At 42.8% G+C, this 16685-nt stretch overlaps 2 protein-coding genes across 4 annotated transcripts; one reads left to right on the top strand and one right to left on the bottom strand.

Annotated features, from left to right (window-relative positions):
* Positions 1–1763: 1763 nt before the first annotated feature.
* Positions 1764–13263, top strand: LOC107223058 (chondroitin sulfate synthase 1). Of its 3 annotated transcripts, XM_046744437.1 has the most exons (8): positions 1764–1846; positions 2115–2196; positions 4471–5753; positions 8975–8986; positions 9242–9382; positions 9633–9813; positions 10968–11324; positions 11504–13263. In XM_046744437.1, the coding sequence occupies exons 3-8, from the start codon at positions 4902–4904 to the stop codon at positions 12469–12471; spliced, it is 2511 nt and encodes an 836-aa protein (XP_046600393.1). In that variant the 5' UTR covers positions 1764–1846; positions 2115–2196; positions 4471–4901; the 3' UTR covers positions 12472–13263. The 3 variants fall into 3 exon arrangements, with proteins under 3 accessions (XP_046600393.1, XP_046600394.1, XP_015518115.2); XM_046744438.1 differs by lacking the exon at positions 8975–8986 and having other exon boundaries at positions 9239–9382; XM_015662629.2 differs by lacking the exon at positions 8975–8986.
* LOC107223063 (lysozyme-like) lies at positions 13024–15410 on the bottom strand. The gene has a single exon (XM_015662635.2). The coding sequence runs from the start codon at positions 15213–15215 to the stop codon at positions 14751–14753; it is 465 nt and encodes a 154-aa protein (XP_015518121.2). The 5' UTR covers positions 15216–15410; the 3' UTR covers positions 13024–14750.
* Positions 15411–16685: the final 1275 nt, after the last annotated feature.

The raw sequence follows: 16685 nt of genomic DNA on the forward strand, positions 1-16685 counted from the left end.
CGGAGCAAAAGTTAGCGGGAATTCTTCCCCGTCGACACTGTGTGACGCGGGTTAATCGCAAACCGGCTGATACTGGCTTATATACTTTACCGGTAACTGCAGTTTATTGACCAAATCAACTTGCTGAAACGTGAGAAGTGATCTGGATCATTCAGCTCTTTGCTACGTGATTACATTTTGGTAATTTTTCAAACTCGGAGCTATACTTGGAATAAAAAAGTAATTACCGTTAACACGAATGGTAATTCGATCGTAAGTATGTGGATAAAAATTTTGGTAATTCACAGCTGATCATCCACCGTTGAATAACTACGAAAAATACGCCCCGTGTCCAGCCGCAATTAAATTGACATCGACGTATTCTTCGTTTGAAAGAATGAATGAAATAGGTTCAAGCCGCGGCAAATCACGTGTCGTTATTCCTATTATCTAGGCAGTAAAATTTTCTTGTGTATATATTTATTGAGTGGGTGAAAAGGAGATTAGGCGGTAAGATAAAGAAGCAGGTCAAATACCACGGAAGAAAGAACCTTGAAAACGGTTGAATAACTCGGACACATATACATAGCAGCAGCAATTCTTTTTTATTGTTACATCCGGACTTCCCGAAATCCATTCGGAGCTTTGCGTTGGTATTCTAGCTTGAAAATACATGGGTTCACTAAATGTCTCAGCAAAATTTGACTTTGTCTTATAGGTTTATTACTCGAGCGCAATCGGATGAGGCATTATTCTTGTCCAACTACATAAATAGATTCCCACGTTGTTCTAAAAATAAGACGATCTAATAGCGGGGCCGACATCAGGCGACGATTTTGATTGGAAAATGTGATTCTGAAAACCTCCGATCGTTTTTACAGTTACATTGTTCAGGTAAGAGAAATAATTCACTGTGCTTTCAAGTCTACCAAAATGTCTATGTTGATAAAAATTACGCGTTTCTCGGACGGTAAAGCGACCTCGGTTTATGTCACGGATCTCTATTTAATCACGGACCATGACAATAACGTTCATTTTTTGAGATTTGTTACACATATTGTTCGAGAGTAATGCGAGTTTTTTTGTTTTCAACGAAGTGATCGTAGTTCGAGCGAGATTGCCGAATTTTTTTTCTCTTTTTTTTCTACTCTAGCATAGCCGTTGGTCAGAAAAGTCTCTACTTTACTAAACCAGAGGAAAAAAGATAGGAAATAACGCACGTCGATAAGTCTTATCTCTTGTCCAACGTCCCAGAAATTTGATAAGTTATTACACAGGTATTTCGATAGCACGACCATTATCCGAAAGTAAGCAGCGGCAGGAGCAGGAACAAAAATTTCCCATCACGCACAGCGCTATCGGTATTAACGAGGCAGAGCACAGAAAGCATGTATTAAAAAGAACGGAAAATCTTCCGCTTCCGGCAATTTACGGCTTGGGATTTCCTGCAGGACCGAACGACTAGACTAGCAGTATGAGCGTCGCGTGAAACCGGAAGTTAAGGGGAGGCGCCAGGCAGTCGGTGTACCTATTCCAAGGTACTCCGAACCCCCGACGCGAATAGCTGAAAAGCTCGGGGGCTCGTCGAGGACGATAAGGGGGATCCGAGCCTCGCAGTCAGGTAGGCGCGATTGTCCGAGCTCACGGAGACGTTTGTCACCGCAGTTTCCTCGCGGAGCGGTCTTAGGGCAAGCCTTACGCGTTTTATTACGTCAGTGTGTGCCGGCTGCGTCCGTCGTGTTCGCTCTTCGCCTCGACGGTCGACAGTTCAGTCGTCGCTCCGGCTCCTGACTCGCAGCGTGTTCCGTCTTCCGATCAGGCCGTGCCCTCGACTAATTCGTGACTTTTGAAGGCACCTGCGTCAGCGGTTAGTTGCCGTTTAGTCGTGCTTTAAATAAGCCGGTCATTCGCTAATTTGTACGTCCGATTAGTTCGGCGGATAGCAACAGCGCTCGAATCGGAAGAACCGGTTCTCCCGATCTCTTGTTGTCTCGTTTTTGATCGTTTTATCAATTCAGTTTTGTCCTGCGGGAATAAAATCAATTTTTGATTTTGTATTGTATCGGTAGTGAAAACCAAACGGCCAGTTTTTTTTGCTTTTTATTTATTTATTTATTTTTTTTTTTTTGTAAAAGGCAAAGTGAAGTGATACTGCGTACTTTCCACCCCAGGATGTCACCTTCGTTTTTTGATCACTGGAGGGACAAATTTTTCGTGGTGAGTTTCTGCATTTGGATCAAACGATTGTAACGCCGTAGAATAATTCAATAGCGTTATTGGTGGAATGAGTAATAGGAGAACCTGACAAGTTAGAACTCCCACTAAGCATCTGCGGGTAGTGTAGCGTTGATTTGGATTCCGACTGGCGAATTCGAGTCCCGACTGACTCTAAATGCACGTGTGTGTATTACAGGTATACGAAACGTGTTTCTAACCGTGAAAATAGGCGCTGTAGTATAACCGGTTTTTAGTTGAACTCAACGAAATGAAATTGATCAGACAAAAAGACACCACGGCGAATCGTATTACTCAACTATCTCTGACGTACAATAAAGTAAACAACGTAAACTTAATTTTTTTTTTTTTTTTTTTCAACTGCGAATTACAAGTTTCTTCTTTGCTTTGATAGATGTTTTATAGATTAGAAATTTCCACCTTTCGTTACAACCGCACTTAGTCCCGGGTATAAACATTGATAGAATCACACTTGGAAGTACGCCTTCAACGTAAACTAGTCAATCTTGAACCCGATACGACGCAAGGTGCGAAACGTTTCTTACATCATACGCGCATCTACTGTGTTGAACTTTTTTTTATTTCTTTTCAGTCAGTTTACCGCTGAGCAAGAACGTTATTATACCTGTAACTTAATTGTAAATACATTCCGTAAACTTATCGCTTCGGGTAAGATGCGGTTACATAAGGGAGCGATAAAAATACTGTCTCGTATTACGACAAATATTATGTCAAAAATACGTATATATCAAACCTATCTCGCCCGGTGATAATTACACCAACCCTGTTTTATTCTGGCAATTCAAATTGTTTGACAAACGCTCAAGTTTGAACCGAGTCGAGAACTGTAAATCCAGACCTGCCAATCACTAATCGTTGCGAACGGTTTCTCGTTCCCATAGCAATAAAAAAAAAAAAGTTCCCGTTAATCCTTGTGCGAAGGGGTTCTACTTTGCAGTCTCCAGTCGCAACAAGGAAACGGTCAAGAATAGCTACAGTCGTCTGTGGAGAGGATAGAATATTTTATTCGTCATAATTGGACAGGTATATCGCATGATTTAGCACGCCAATTCAGACACGTCATCTTATTATTTTTGCCGAGTTGAGCCGGTGACTTTAAACTATGCACTTGATGTCACTGGAGAAAATTAGACCACCGCCAACGCGCAATCAGTTTGCAGGCTAACCTTTAATAATATTATTATCTTGCATAATAATTGTCACATTCAACTTCATCTAACTTGAACAACCAACGAGTTACAATTTAATTGACGGGATTTAACGAACGTTGACGGTATTGATTATCGCAGGCCAGGAAGACGATATTCATATAAACTATACTTGAATGAAGAGTTGCACTGTTGTTACAAACTCCAAGGTGCGGGGAAGAAAAATCGTCTAACGTATCAACATTGCATATACGCGTGGGTCGGAATTTTTTACGTTATATAGTAGATTTTTTACAGGCTATTTTTTTCACCAAGAACTTTGTAGTACTATAAATTTCGCAATATCACGCGAGTGCCTCAAATGTACGTACTTTCATACGACCGGACAACAGTTCTTATATCAAACCACGAGGCGCACCGAGTGACGTGAAATTAATCGAACCTTGAAGCGTAATCGTTACGTGGAAACCTGAACCGTAGAAAAAATTATTCGCATTATTCTTTGAAGTATTTTTAACGGCTCGGTTCCTTGAAAGTGAAAAAATCTCCGTGCTCGCGTATTTACGCTTCTATCTGCCAGTCCACGTTGGAATAGATGCTTGTGTAAACATGGTTACCTATTAACACTTCGGGTCTTAGCTGGTGCGCACGTGTAAAGGATGTATAATTAGTAGTCCCAACTACCAAACAGTAATCCGAACTATCCCTAATTTACACCGAACCATGCCGCGTTATACCTGTAAAATGTTTGAAATATCAGAGAGTTTTGTTTAGGCCGCATAAAAGAGGCAGAAAATTTTCACGAAAACAAATCTTATCAACCAATTGTAGCGACAGGAAGATGATCGTCAGACTTGAGAACGTTCGAGAAGCCCATTTCTAAGCAAATCAAATTCAATACCCGTCCGTTGTCGTTACATATTCCGGTCACAAATTTATCGCGAACAATGAATCGATTGATCCGATTTCGGCTGTAAGATACTCTTAGCAAAAGATAACGGTGACCTTGCAACGCTTCGGCAGAACTAACGAAACTTTACGAGGCCGAATCCCTTTTCAATAAAAATTTTGTTTCGCTACGTTTCAGACAGTTCGGATCCAGCGATCTGCGACGGGGCTAATCGACCTTTAAATCGAGTGCCGTGGAATCGATTCAAAGGAGGTACAACGAGACCCTGAATCACCGATCGACCTCAACAGCACTCGTCTCTGGAATATAATTTTCCGCCGGGTGTAGCGAATTCGAAATTCTGGAATATCCGAAAACAGCTCTGTGGGTCCCACATCCCGTGAGGCGGAGTCGTTAAATCTGGAAGAGTCCCATCTGGAGGCCATATGGGAGTCGAAAGTGGGACTCGGCGAGTCTCGATTTCTCGCAGCTTCGTCCGGCGTTGAGGCCGCCGTGGGTGGTTCGAGTGCTCGGCGAGGGCGCCGAACGATGAGGAAGTCCTTGTTCTGGAGCGGTCCGAGAACGATGCCGAAGTCCGCAGGAGCCGGGAGCCGCCAAAAGTCGCGGAGATGTCAATCGGAGAGGTGACGGCTGACCCGGCAATGCGAAAGAAGCGGGGTCCACGGAGCGCCCTGCTCGGCCTGGTTCTGGGCTTCGTCGGAGGTTTTCTCGTCGCTAATTTCCGGCTGGTGATACCACTGGGCAAGGTCCGACCCTCGAACGACTCGTTCTGCCCCGGAGCACCGAGTCGCCATCATCAACGCGTCACCTTGGATTACCGGGCGAAGCTGGAACCGATGGACATTGTGAAACTCCCGAAGGAGGACAACGTCAGTAACAGTGCAACGAATCTGCTCTTCGTCGGGGTGATGACCGCCCGGAAGTACCTCGACACCAGAGCCAAGGCGGTTTTCGAAACCTGGGGATCGGAGCTGCCCGGTAAAATCGCCTTCTTTTCATCGGAGACCTCGACCGCTCCGGACAACTGCCCCGACCTTCCACTCGTCGCGCTTCCCAACGTCGACGACAGCTATCCTCCCCAGAAGAAGTCCTTCCTGATGCTGCAGTACATGTGGCAGCACTTCGGCGACAAGTTCGAGTGGTTCCTAAGGGCCGACGACGACGTCTACGTCAGGTCCGATCGCCTCGAGAAGCTGCTCAGGTCCGTAGACTCGAGACTACCAAGGTACATCGGACAGGCGGGAAGAGGGAACTCCGAAGAGTTCGGACTCCTCTCCCTCGAGTACGATGAAAACTTCTGCATGGGCGGGCCGGGAGTCGTTCTCTCCAGGGAAACCCTGAAGCGAGTCGTTCCGCACATCAGATATTGCCTCAAAAATCTGTACACCACCCACGAGGACGTCGAACTTGGAAGGTGCGTCCAGAAGTACGCCGGCATTCCGTGCACCTGGAGCTACGAGGTAAGAATCGAAACTTTTTGGTCTAATTGTCTCTTCCATTGGTTAACGATGATCGGTTGGTTGAAAAATTGAAAAAAAGACGGTGAGGATGCTTCGCGGAATAATAAACAGAAATTTCTCGTTGGGTAAAGCTGGTGTGAGGTCCGCCAAGATGGTATATAAGCCAGATGTCTCGGCCAATTTAACATACTTTCCTACCTACGTCATCTTAATTATTTCTAACGTCTTTACTGAGGTCACTCGCTCTGCGTGTACGCACTTTCAACGGTAATAAAATTATACGCGAAACTGTAGACGGGAACCTTTTATTGCCCAGCGGACACCGAACGATTATGTAAGGACAAATTATCGTTTCTATGAAAAATACTTATTACTGAAACATGAGAAAGTTTACGCGACGCCGACTGTCCCGAAAATATTAGCTAATAAAATTTCCTGGATAAAGAGATAAAAAAAAAAGAAATGGCCCCGGTTACACGTGCTAGCTGATTCATGTGTATCCAGGCGGAGGAGCGCGGGGTATCAAAGACTCTCTGATCTCTGGGAAAGACGATGGTCGGTTTGTTAGCAGCCTGACCGGCACTACGGCTAAAGAGGCAAAAGTATAGCGAAGCAAATTTTTTTTCATTCTCTATCGTGGGAGGTCGGCTCGACCAGAGGAAGTGCCGAATGTGCAATCTGCAAAATACACGCTGCGCTGCGCACCGACGTGTCTCCGTAATGCGCGCCTGATTGTCGACACGTGCCTCGACGAATACCTGTCGTATATGTGATGAAAAATTGTCGAGGCACGTGTCAGCGTGAATGTAAAAATCGCCCCTTGCGTATCTCATGATTTATATTTATTTTGCACAGGAAATTGATATCCCGGTTACTGAGGTCAGAAACGTTTTTTGGCGAGTCGATATTTGATAAAGGGGTCATATTATGTCTGGGCAACGATTTCGTAAAAGTAATTATATAACTACAGGAAGTTTCATAAATTTTATACTCTCAACAGACGGTTACATGTTCAAGTAAGATGTGTTTATCTTGATAAAAAGTTGAAGCTTTGTATCAGGAAATCATAGCTCAAACCCTTAGATTCAATTTGCTTCGAAATTGACTTTTCAATCATCTTTAACTCCTCAATCTATACGCTCACTTGTTTGAAAGATGAGATAAAATCTGAAGAGAGATTTCCGATTCGCTTATTTACACTTCTAGAAAAATTTGTGGATGGACTCATTCCTGTAATACATCATGGCGACAGTTTCTAATCGGTACAAATATTCTTATCTCCAAATCGATACCGTAGGTTCGGCGAGCTGAAACTTTAAATTTATACAATATTTTAACAGTCTGGCTCGGTAGCAGCTGGTACCAAAAAATGACATAAATTTTAACGCATTTTCTGGATGATTTTTTTTCGTTCATGCAGAATTGATCGAACCGTGTTGATATTTTGCAACCTGGCAGTGCTGCACTTTTCGACAAGTGTAGCGATACCTAAATTGTCTTATTCGCGTTTCTCAATTCCTCTGATAATATTGAAAAGCAGCGACACGTGCGATGAAAAATTAAACAAACGGGAAGAATTTAGGTCGAGGAATTTTAATAGCACAGATATTTGACGGGTTGAAGATAAAAAAGATAGAATGGCTATAAAACGAACTTGTCTCATTCGCGTCTTCATTATACCAAACTCTAACTGGACCCTTTTCGTGAGTCGACGTCCAAGCGACTCGATCTCTATGGAAACAATTCCGTACCTGACCTAATGGCTTGGGTTCGTTTGCTTTTACCCACCTCTGAACACTTAACGACTAATTTAGCGTTACGAGCCTCGCCACGAATCTCGGTTATAGGGTTCTCACATCGCCCGCTTTAATACCGCTGCACTTTTTATTTGCCAGCTAGACTCTGTACACATGACACGGTATCTTATTACGCACATGTAATGCACATCTGCAGTGGTATGACATACCGGATGAGCCGGCGTCGAGTTTCTAACGTTAATTCAATCAATTCCATTCCTTTTTCAAACAGTCGTGCACATTTACGTCGAAGTCAAGAAAGATTTTCCGCCCTTTTAACAGGTGGATCAGGTGAGGTCAGTTTCCGCGGTTAGCCCTAATTTCGTGATAATAAAGTTATAGGAGATATACCTACATGCAAAACCTGATATTTCTTGTTCAAAGTAAACGTTAACTTATTGAATGGAAAAATTTCGTGTTATTCCGGCATGTGTAAAATTTCGAGGGATTGTGTTGGAATCAAATCGCGGAAACGTCGCAGACTCGGGATTCAATTCCGAGCCAACAATTTCCATTGTTGTATTCGACTTTAGACAGGCAAGTACGCACGCATACATAAACGGTAGCAATAATTCAATTGGAGGCAGTATCCAGATGCGTTGTTATAATATTGTACGAGATATATTTAGCGTATCATTGAGTCAACTGAGAACGTATAGCATATTATGTTACACATAGGATGTTGGTTGTTAGTTTCAAGTGAACTGTACCCTGCTAACCCAATGCGAGTGGAATCATGTTGTCCTCTATAATCTACGCCGGAACACCTACCTACCTATCTCGCATCGGTCAAACACGACGAATTATCCAGTTTGAGCCGACCGGATGATCAACAATTACTTATCTGTAATCTGCTGTCAACAGCGAAAGAGAAACGAATTTCATTACGCGTGTACTCCGTTATAACGCGGGATCTAATTCAACACCTTTCGACGATATTCGGAAATAATTTTTCCCCTCCGCGAAGCGACGTGAAATTTCAATGGCAAAAACTTTCAGCCAAACGCGCTGCGTTTTGCTTCGCTCGACTTGCAAGGCCGTAATTACTGCCTTCAGGCTAATAAACCCTCGCCAGATATATTAACTCGGGATTGCTGATTGACGCTAAGCGAAAGTAACTCAGCCCCGTTTTACATAAGAAGATACTCCATCCAAGGCTCGACGTGCGTGTTCTTAGAGAGTAACTGATGTTATATGTAATACAGTGAAACAGAGAAGTATAAAATTTTCTCGAGGTGCGAGAATGTTCTTGAAAAAAAAAAAAAATATAACTCATATAGATTTTTACTTTTGTCTTAACGTCATTCTTGGTGACCAAAAAATTATATGATTGCTGTAGAAAAATAACGCAGTATTGTAGATCATACGTCATCAGCAATGAACGAAAACGAGGGAATATTAATTACCATCTGTTTTACACCGCAGGGATGTTCAGAGGTAGGAACAGTTCCGGATGCGTCACATGCGACGAATGCGAAAAAATCTACCTGAGGCTACAAAATTAGCATGTATATACGAACTTTACGATTCAGTCCATAAGGTTCGAGATTCAGATTTTCTTTTTTTTTTCTTTTTACCTTTTCTGATATTTCACACGATTTCGCAGCATTGAATTGACGTTAAAATTTCACCGTGCGCCGTTAATCTTGACTGTTGTAATGCTGGTGGTTTCTGTGATGGTTCGTGTTGCAGATGCAGTCTATTCTCTATCACAACAGTAGCGGGGATCAAGCCTTCACCGGTAATCTGAAACGCAAAGAGGTTCACAGAGCGATTACTCTACATCCGGTAAAAAGTCCGCCGTACATGTACAGACTTCACAATTATATGAGGGTAAGTTTCGCCTTCGCTCTGCATCAGGCTTTTCATCTATTCATGGTCGTTGGTGTTGCGGTTCGTTTGAAGCTATACACACTATGGATTTACCCCGTCTTTGAACAATATATCCTTCACTCTTTGACCGTTCCAATTTCCGTCTTATCGTCTATCACTATCCCAAGCACAGTCGGAGAGTTTTTTGTTTTCACAACACGCTTTTTGTGCCGCTCATCGTCGATGATAATTTCATCCTCCACTTACACAGGGTCTACGTATACAAGAACTGCAACACCTGAAGGTTCAGCTGCACAGAGACATACAGTCGATGATGGCGGAGCTTCACGTGGATCGTGAGAAAATCCAGGAATACAGTTTATCAAAAAACGTTCCTCTGTTTCCTGAAAAACCAGGTAGCGATCAGTACCTCGGGGACAACAAGGTCCTGGGTAAGTTTTATCCTCGAAACGATTCTGGTATACAAGATTCAAATCGCATTGGCTATGTGCGCGTATCGTAAGTGGAGTGCAAGCTGTGGACGATTGGTTAACGAATATAACAAATACGCCTGGAATGTCTGAGATAAGCCCACTTGTGGGCATATCTTAATAACCTGTGTGATGTTCTGTTAAAAATGAATTGCACATCAGACGGTTCGTGGGACTCGTATCACATCTGTCTTCCTGTGATTGGAAACCACAGCGGCCAATCATGGATAATTTATGTTTTATGGAATGTTCAGAAGGACGTTTGCGCTCTCGGCACAAATCCACGGCACCCTTGGAACATCTACGTCGATCCGAAAATCAATTAAACCGAACAATTGGCAGGACTACAGAATCAGAGTACATGGTGCAGGGAGCGTGTAACGTACCACTTAGCATAATTGCGGCTAGTTGGATTGAAAGTTATAAAGGCGAAACAGCAACGATACACGACACGCTCTGCTTCGACCAATCAAACGACCCGGTTCATATATTTACATTATTTCGTTCTCGAACAATGTATGAATAAACGGTCACGGTCAATTTCACTATCGTCCCATGGGAACCGGCGGGATGGACGGAATCGAATCGCTCGTACAGGGTTCGAAGATTCGCTTCCCCGTTGGCCTCTGATGTGTCTATTTGCGTATAATTATACCTACTCAGACCCCCGTGTTGACGAAAGGGAGCTTCGTTCGTTCAGGCTAATGTTTATTGTAATAAAACCAAGTCATGACTCGATTCTAAACTCGCTCCAAACATCCGGAGAGCTAGACGCAGTTGTTACGGAAAGCGCGATCCCTCGAGCTTTGTTTGCTTATCTTTTCTCCCTTGAAATAATCAACACTCTCTTAATAAGCGCAAGCTCGTTCACCGCCGTGCTTCAACCCTCTCACGGTGAAGTGACGGAGCGAAAAACAGAGAATAGAAGAAAATATACACGTTGAAAAGAAACGCAAAGTACAAACAAAAGTAAACCCGTGATTCATCGCCGCATGATCGTTTGGATCTAGTAAAATATGGTTAAACACAGCAATGCAAGATAATTCCTTAGAGACGCTGATAATTAATCGTAACTGCTGCGAACTGCAATGTAGTTGACATTTATTGAATTACAGGTGTTCCAGCTGGACTACGGGCGTTTAGGCCGAAGAAAACGAGCGAGGTGATTCCGTGGGACTTCCTCTCGAAGTCCGAGTACAGTCTGACTGATGCCAATCCTCGGCGAAGAATCCACAGCGACGTCAAGGAGGGCCTGGAGGACATAACCAGGGAGGTGATGGCCTCCATAAACGCCTGCTCGAGGCAGAGGGGCCGAGTTGTAGAGGAACGCTCGATTCTCTACGGGTACAGGAGAGTCGACGCTTATGGCGCGGATACGGTTCTCGATATTCTACTTGTATACCGCAAGTACCGTGGAAGAAAAGTAACGCTTCCGGTTCGCAGACACGTCTACGTCCACCAGCACTTTACAGGTTCGTATTTTGCGGATGCCGTATGTATCGTCCGCACCGGCTGGCGGCGCATTGCTTTGTCGGGTCCCAAAGACGGGCGGTTAATTGATTCAAGGCCGTGCACTAAGCCGATAAAGCGTGTCAAACGAAGGTAAATTGGCTCCGGAAATCGTTCGACGCTTAACGATCTCATGTTTCAGGTTTGGAAATACGAGAGGTGGTCGACGGAGTTGAAGCTGAATCGAAGACGCACCGTGACCGGGAAGCGAACTCCATCCAGAGCGTCTTGCGGAATAGTTTTTTGAGTATGAACTACAATGCGAAAGAAAGCTTGGACCCCATCGAGAGTAAAGTGATCCATTTCATTCTCCCGCTGTCCGGACGCCTCGCGACGTTTCGGAGGTTTATCAGTGTTTACGAAGACGTTTGTTTGGTGGGTAAAGGCGAAAGGACGGAACTGACGATAATCCTGTTCCCGCACAGGGTTGAAGGGTCCTTCAACGAGTCTACATCTCTAGTTAATAACCTAAAATATAAGTATCCGAGTGCAGTGATCGCCGTCGTTCCATCGTACAAAAACTTTTCGAGAGCAGTAGCTCTGGAGATCGGTGTATCCAGGCACAAGGACGACGATCTCCTGTTCTTCGTCGACGTGGACATCGTCTTCACGAGTTCAGCCCTTCGCAGAATACGGCTGAACACGATTATGAACAGACAAGTGTACTTTCCGATAGTATTCAGCCAATTCGATCCTAAGATTGTCTACGCTGACGGTAAACTCCGGGAGAACGATCTGATCACAAATTCGAACGGCTACTGGCGAGAATACGGCTTCGGCATAGCGTCCCTTTACAAAAAGGATTTCCGGCTCGTCGGTGGTTTCGACCTATCGATTCAAGGGTGGGGAAAGGAGGACGTCGATCTTTTCGAGAAGGCGGTTCGCTCGAACCTGACGACCTTCAGGGCCGTTGATCCGCACCTCGTCCATGTCTTCCACGACGTCGAATGTGATCCTAGCCTCTCGGGACCTCAGCTTACGATGTGCGAAGGATCCAGAGCCGACACTTACGCCGGGTTGAATCAACTGGCCGATACGATTTACAGCCATCCTGAATACTTGAGATACGCAAAGGCATTGCGCACCCGGACGAGCACTCCGGCTGCCTGATAATCAAAACCTCATGATGCGTCAGGGCAGGGTTAAAGTTAAGCAGCCTTCACCTGTGATCCCGGAACGAGTTATAGGACGATATTTACATTCTTGAAAATTAAAATTACTCCGCGTAATCGTGCACCAAAGTGCAGAAAGTCGGCAATACCGATTCAATCGTATTAGCGGTACCAAAAATTTTTTTAAACGTACGGTGGGCGTAACGAGACCGTTTTTAAATTAATTAAGTCCTAGAAACAACGAGTTGATAAAAGTAAATAACAAAACTGATTCAATGCGCGTGAACGAATTAGTTTTGAGGGAACGAATTATTATCGTGATTCACACAATGACTTTCTTCTCTATAAGTCGATGCATTGAAAACTGGTTGACAGAAAAATTCGTATCAAAATGGTTCTGAATAAGTATTCGAAGTGTATTGTACACTGTGCTGAATATGCGTATATAATTTTCTAACCGCATAAAATCCCTGTGCAAATGTATTTTCAAGATATGCGCAACTCGTTTCGAATGATAAATCGGAAGTGTACCAATTTTTTGGTATTAAACAATGAAACTGTTACTAACACTCGTGTGAGGTGCAAATAGCTGGCTAGATAACTGCATTTATTTTTAAAATACTTTAAAATTTCTCTGGTTCATTACATGCCCACAAACTCTCGATGCTCGCATGTGTGAATGTAGGTACATCGATTTCATTACCGAAATTGACTATTTTGAACAGTCATAAAATTAGAAAACCGTGTGAAGATAAAATAAATGCTGTGCGCTTTGTTGTTATATGTATATTTCCGAAAAACTGTGTACCAAATGAGTCGGAACCAAAATGCTGAATTTATATAAAATATTCACTCACATATAATATGAATAACGTTTAATTTTATATTTTATATATATTTTATATATATATATCATATATATATATATATATATATATATATATATATATATATATATATATATATATATTTTATATGTTATAAATGTGATATATCGTGCCTTGTGTAAAAAACTAGCACTATTTTTTGCGGTTTTTGCCCCTCCTTATGTATTCTGTGTAAATATAATCAGTTTATCTCATATTCTCAGCGTCGTAGTTTGCTACAGTCTATATAGTATATAATTTGCGATAACTGGAGGGGAATACCAGATTTAATGCGTATGTTTAATGAGATTTATGTTCGCTTGCCAGAAAAACAATAACGTGTAACATGTCGTCTCACGCATACATTATATCATTAGGCTATATACGTACAATTTCATATCCAAAATATAAAGGGAGATAAGCTTAAAAGCATTTACGTGTAATAAATGTACTATACACGCTAATTCTACAAGTATAGCGCATAAATTATTGCAACAATAATTTACGTTACTTTTGATAAAAATGAATCTCTATCAGGTTAATTTTATTCCAAACAACAACGTATAGTTACGATATTTATAAAATATATATACCTAGGTACTTGGATAGTTGAGTATATCAATATATTGTAATTTTTCGTTCAAGAGATTCAAAAATGACGTACCCAACATATTAATATTTCAAACTGGCTTATATTTTAGGATCACGAAAAAAGATATAGTAAATCGCGAATACGTAAATATCTTCACTCCGTAAAACAGAGATAAGAAACTATGAGGAAATGTATCACGCATATTCAAATTGTATTTTCATCTTAGCGGGGATGCGTACGACAGTTTCATAGTTTCAGATCGTTGGACAAGTTTCACAAAATGCAATTCGCTTACTCTAAAGGAAAATACAAAAAACGATCACTCATATTATAGAACGTGCAAAGGAACGATGAACTGTGTTATACCGAACACAAAATCTGCGAATTGTAATTTGGGAATGACATCGAATTCTCTCTCTTTCTTTCTCAGAGAAGAGTTCACCTTGTATGGCATAAGTCTGCGGAAATCAAGTAGACTGGGTACAATTGAACCCGGAAGATGTGATTGGCAGAACGGCCTCCGCGACACCGGCTACGTCCAATCAGCTCTACGATAGTCAGCGGTAATTACATTTCCGGTACGAGTTACTCCAGGACTTGGGATAAGCAGGAAGCCAGCGGATCAGCTTCCACGCTTGCGAAGATCTCATCTGGGCTCTGATAATCCGAAGTCCCTGATTACACGAGAGCCGGAAGCGATGCTCGACAAATATTGATATCGACGAAGGAAGAGAATTCAATTACAACATCTCGGCTTCTTTCTATTTCTCTGCGTCACGGAGTGCCAGCATAGTTACCACGAGGAATGAAAGCCCACGATTAGCGTCGCCGACAGTTTGCGAAGTTGGGCAGCTGGGACGGGGGTTTGTTTTTGCAGGACCTAGTCCATGCATCCCAGGCCCTGAATCCCTGCAAATTGTATATCTGCTTGGCGCACTGAATGTCGTCGGAAATGTTGTCGTTGGCAAGATCTTCGCAACGCATGTTACAGATTCCTCCGCGTCGTCCTCTCGCGCACCATCCGTTGCTGGTTATTTGGAATATTCCGTAACTGTAGCTGGAAGCTCGCTGAGGTCCAACGACTAGGTCGGTCCGTAGATTGCTGACAGTTTCTATCAGGCAGAGCCAGTGGCCGATGAACGTTCGCGAAATTCCGGCCCTCTGAAGCTGAAGAGCAACTTCGCACCTGGTCATTCGCTTCGCCTGAGCTTCTTCGACGTTGGCAAAAATCAGCAGCACCGCGATGCTTGCGAATAACAACGAGCGAAACGGTAGCGAACCCATCGTCGAGACTACACTCTGGTGTTTTCGAGAAACTAAACGGCACTAACTGCGAGGCGAAAAACACTCCGTTTCGTATCCTCTTACACACGAAGCACGCGAGACACAGAGACAACGCGGTCTATTGCCGGATCGACGACTCTGCGACCTTCGATAATGCGTCGTTTTTATCTCTCGAGTTGAGATAGACGGAACCGCACGACTGTTGCTAATGTAACATGTTCCACGCAGCTGTCTAATTGTAGACGCAGTCAGTTTACAGCGCCTGAAATACCGTTACGCGTGTTACCGAAACGTTTCTCGGCTTGCCTATCCTTTCATATTCAAGGCGTCAAACGATGCGTTCCAAGAAATGTTATTGATTGCATGCTTATCTCACTTCACCAGCATCTCGGGTCCAAAAGCCAAAAGGCAAAGCAATCTAACGTATTTTTTTCCTCCTGATTAAAATGCGTGAGGAATTATTTTTATCACTTGGTTCTTCGATTTAATTGTCTGCTTCTAATGGTGAATAATGTACAACAAAAAAAAAAAATTAAACACCTTAGCAATAAATTGTCCGAAACCAAAGGGAAATACTTTCGACTAACGGTGGATGCCTGTAATTGCGACACAAGCTTATACCGGTAAAGTTTATTATAAATGAGAATGGTGTTGTCGGTGATAAAAGACCTGTCCTAGCTAGCTGTTTGCCATTGATCAATTGTTGCGCTAGGAGGCGGTAAACTGTGTCGTCATAACTGCGTCGGTGCGCGGTGTTCGGCATCGAAATGACGTGAAATACACGGTTTGGAAATTTGTAGTATTAGAATTACAAAACGCGAGCGTGATTCGCCTACGCGATTTCCTTCCCGATTTCATTTTTCATTAAATTCTGCTTTGTAAAACGAGCGTCGGCAGTCACCGACTATCTATATCTGCGCTTAAGACTCGATATCGGTATAAATGTACATAATATAATGTACATACATTTCCAGCTCATATATAATCGTGACGTGGAGATGTGCTTGGTCTATTCATCGGGTCAATTGATTTCCTCGTTTGTTATACGCTAGAAAGTAGCCGGGATGTCTAATGTCCGATGTCTCGATGGCTCTGATCCCGGTAGAAATCTGGTATAGTATCTAGTAATAGTTTCAAATACTTCGAGAAGCTTATTTTATTCGGCGTTCATTCTAACAGGTTAATTATAGGTGCAGCCCGTGTAATTTATAATCACCCAATTTAATCCTCCACTGCACTTTCCTCCATTTGTTTTTAATTAAATTTTTTATTTTTTTTATCACCTTTCGACAAATTTATATTCACACTTCTCCTCCGTTCAATTACCCTCTTCGCTTTCAACGTGAAATTATTTCGATACGTCAACGAGCTGGGTCAGTTTTACACGACGAGTGAAACTTGGACGAAAATATGTAAAAGAATCAGCAGGCAGCATAGAAGCTTAAAATCATGCTTGATTTGGATGTTCGG

The sequence above is a fragment of the Neodiprion lecontei genome, chromosome 6, assembly GCF_021901455.1.
Source record: "Neodiprion lecontei isolate iyNeoLeco1 chromosome 6, iyNeoLeco1.1, whole genome shotgun sequence".
Lineage (NCBI taxonomy): Eukaryota > Metazoa > Arthropoda > Insecta > Hymenoptera > Diprionidae > Neodiprion > Neodiprion lecontei.

Excerpts from the sequence above, each read along its gene's own strand:
- LOC107223058 (XM_046744437.1), top strand. The coding sequence starts at position 4,902 with ATGTCAATCGGAGAGGTGACGGCTGACCCGGCAATGCGAAAGAAGCGG. Across the intron at positions 9,383-9,632 it reads GACTTCACAATTATATGAGG|GGTCTACGTATACAAGAACT; the intron begins GTAAGTTTCGCC and ends CCACTTACACAG. Across the intron at positions 9,814-10,967 it reads CGGGGACAACAAGGTCCTGG|GTGTTCCAGCTGGACTACGG; the intron begins GTAAGTTTTATC and ends ATTGAATTACAG.
- LOC107223063 (XM_015662635.2), bottom strand. The coding sequence starts at position 15,215 with ATGGGTTCGCTACCGTTTCGCTCGTTGTTATTCGCAAGCATCGCGGTG.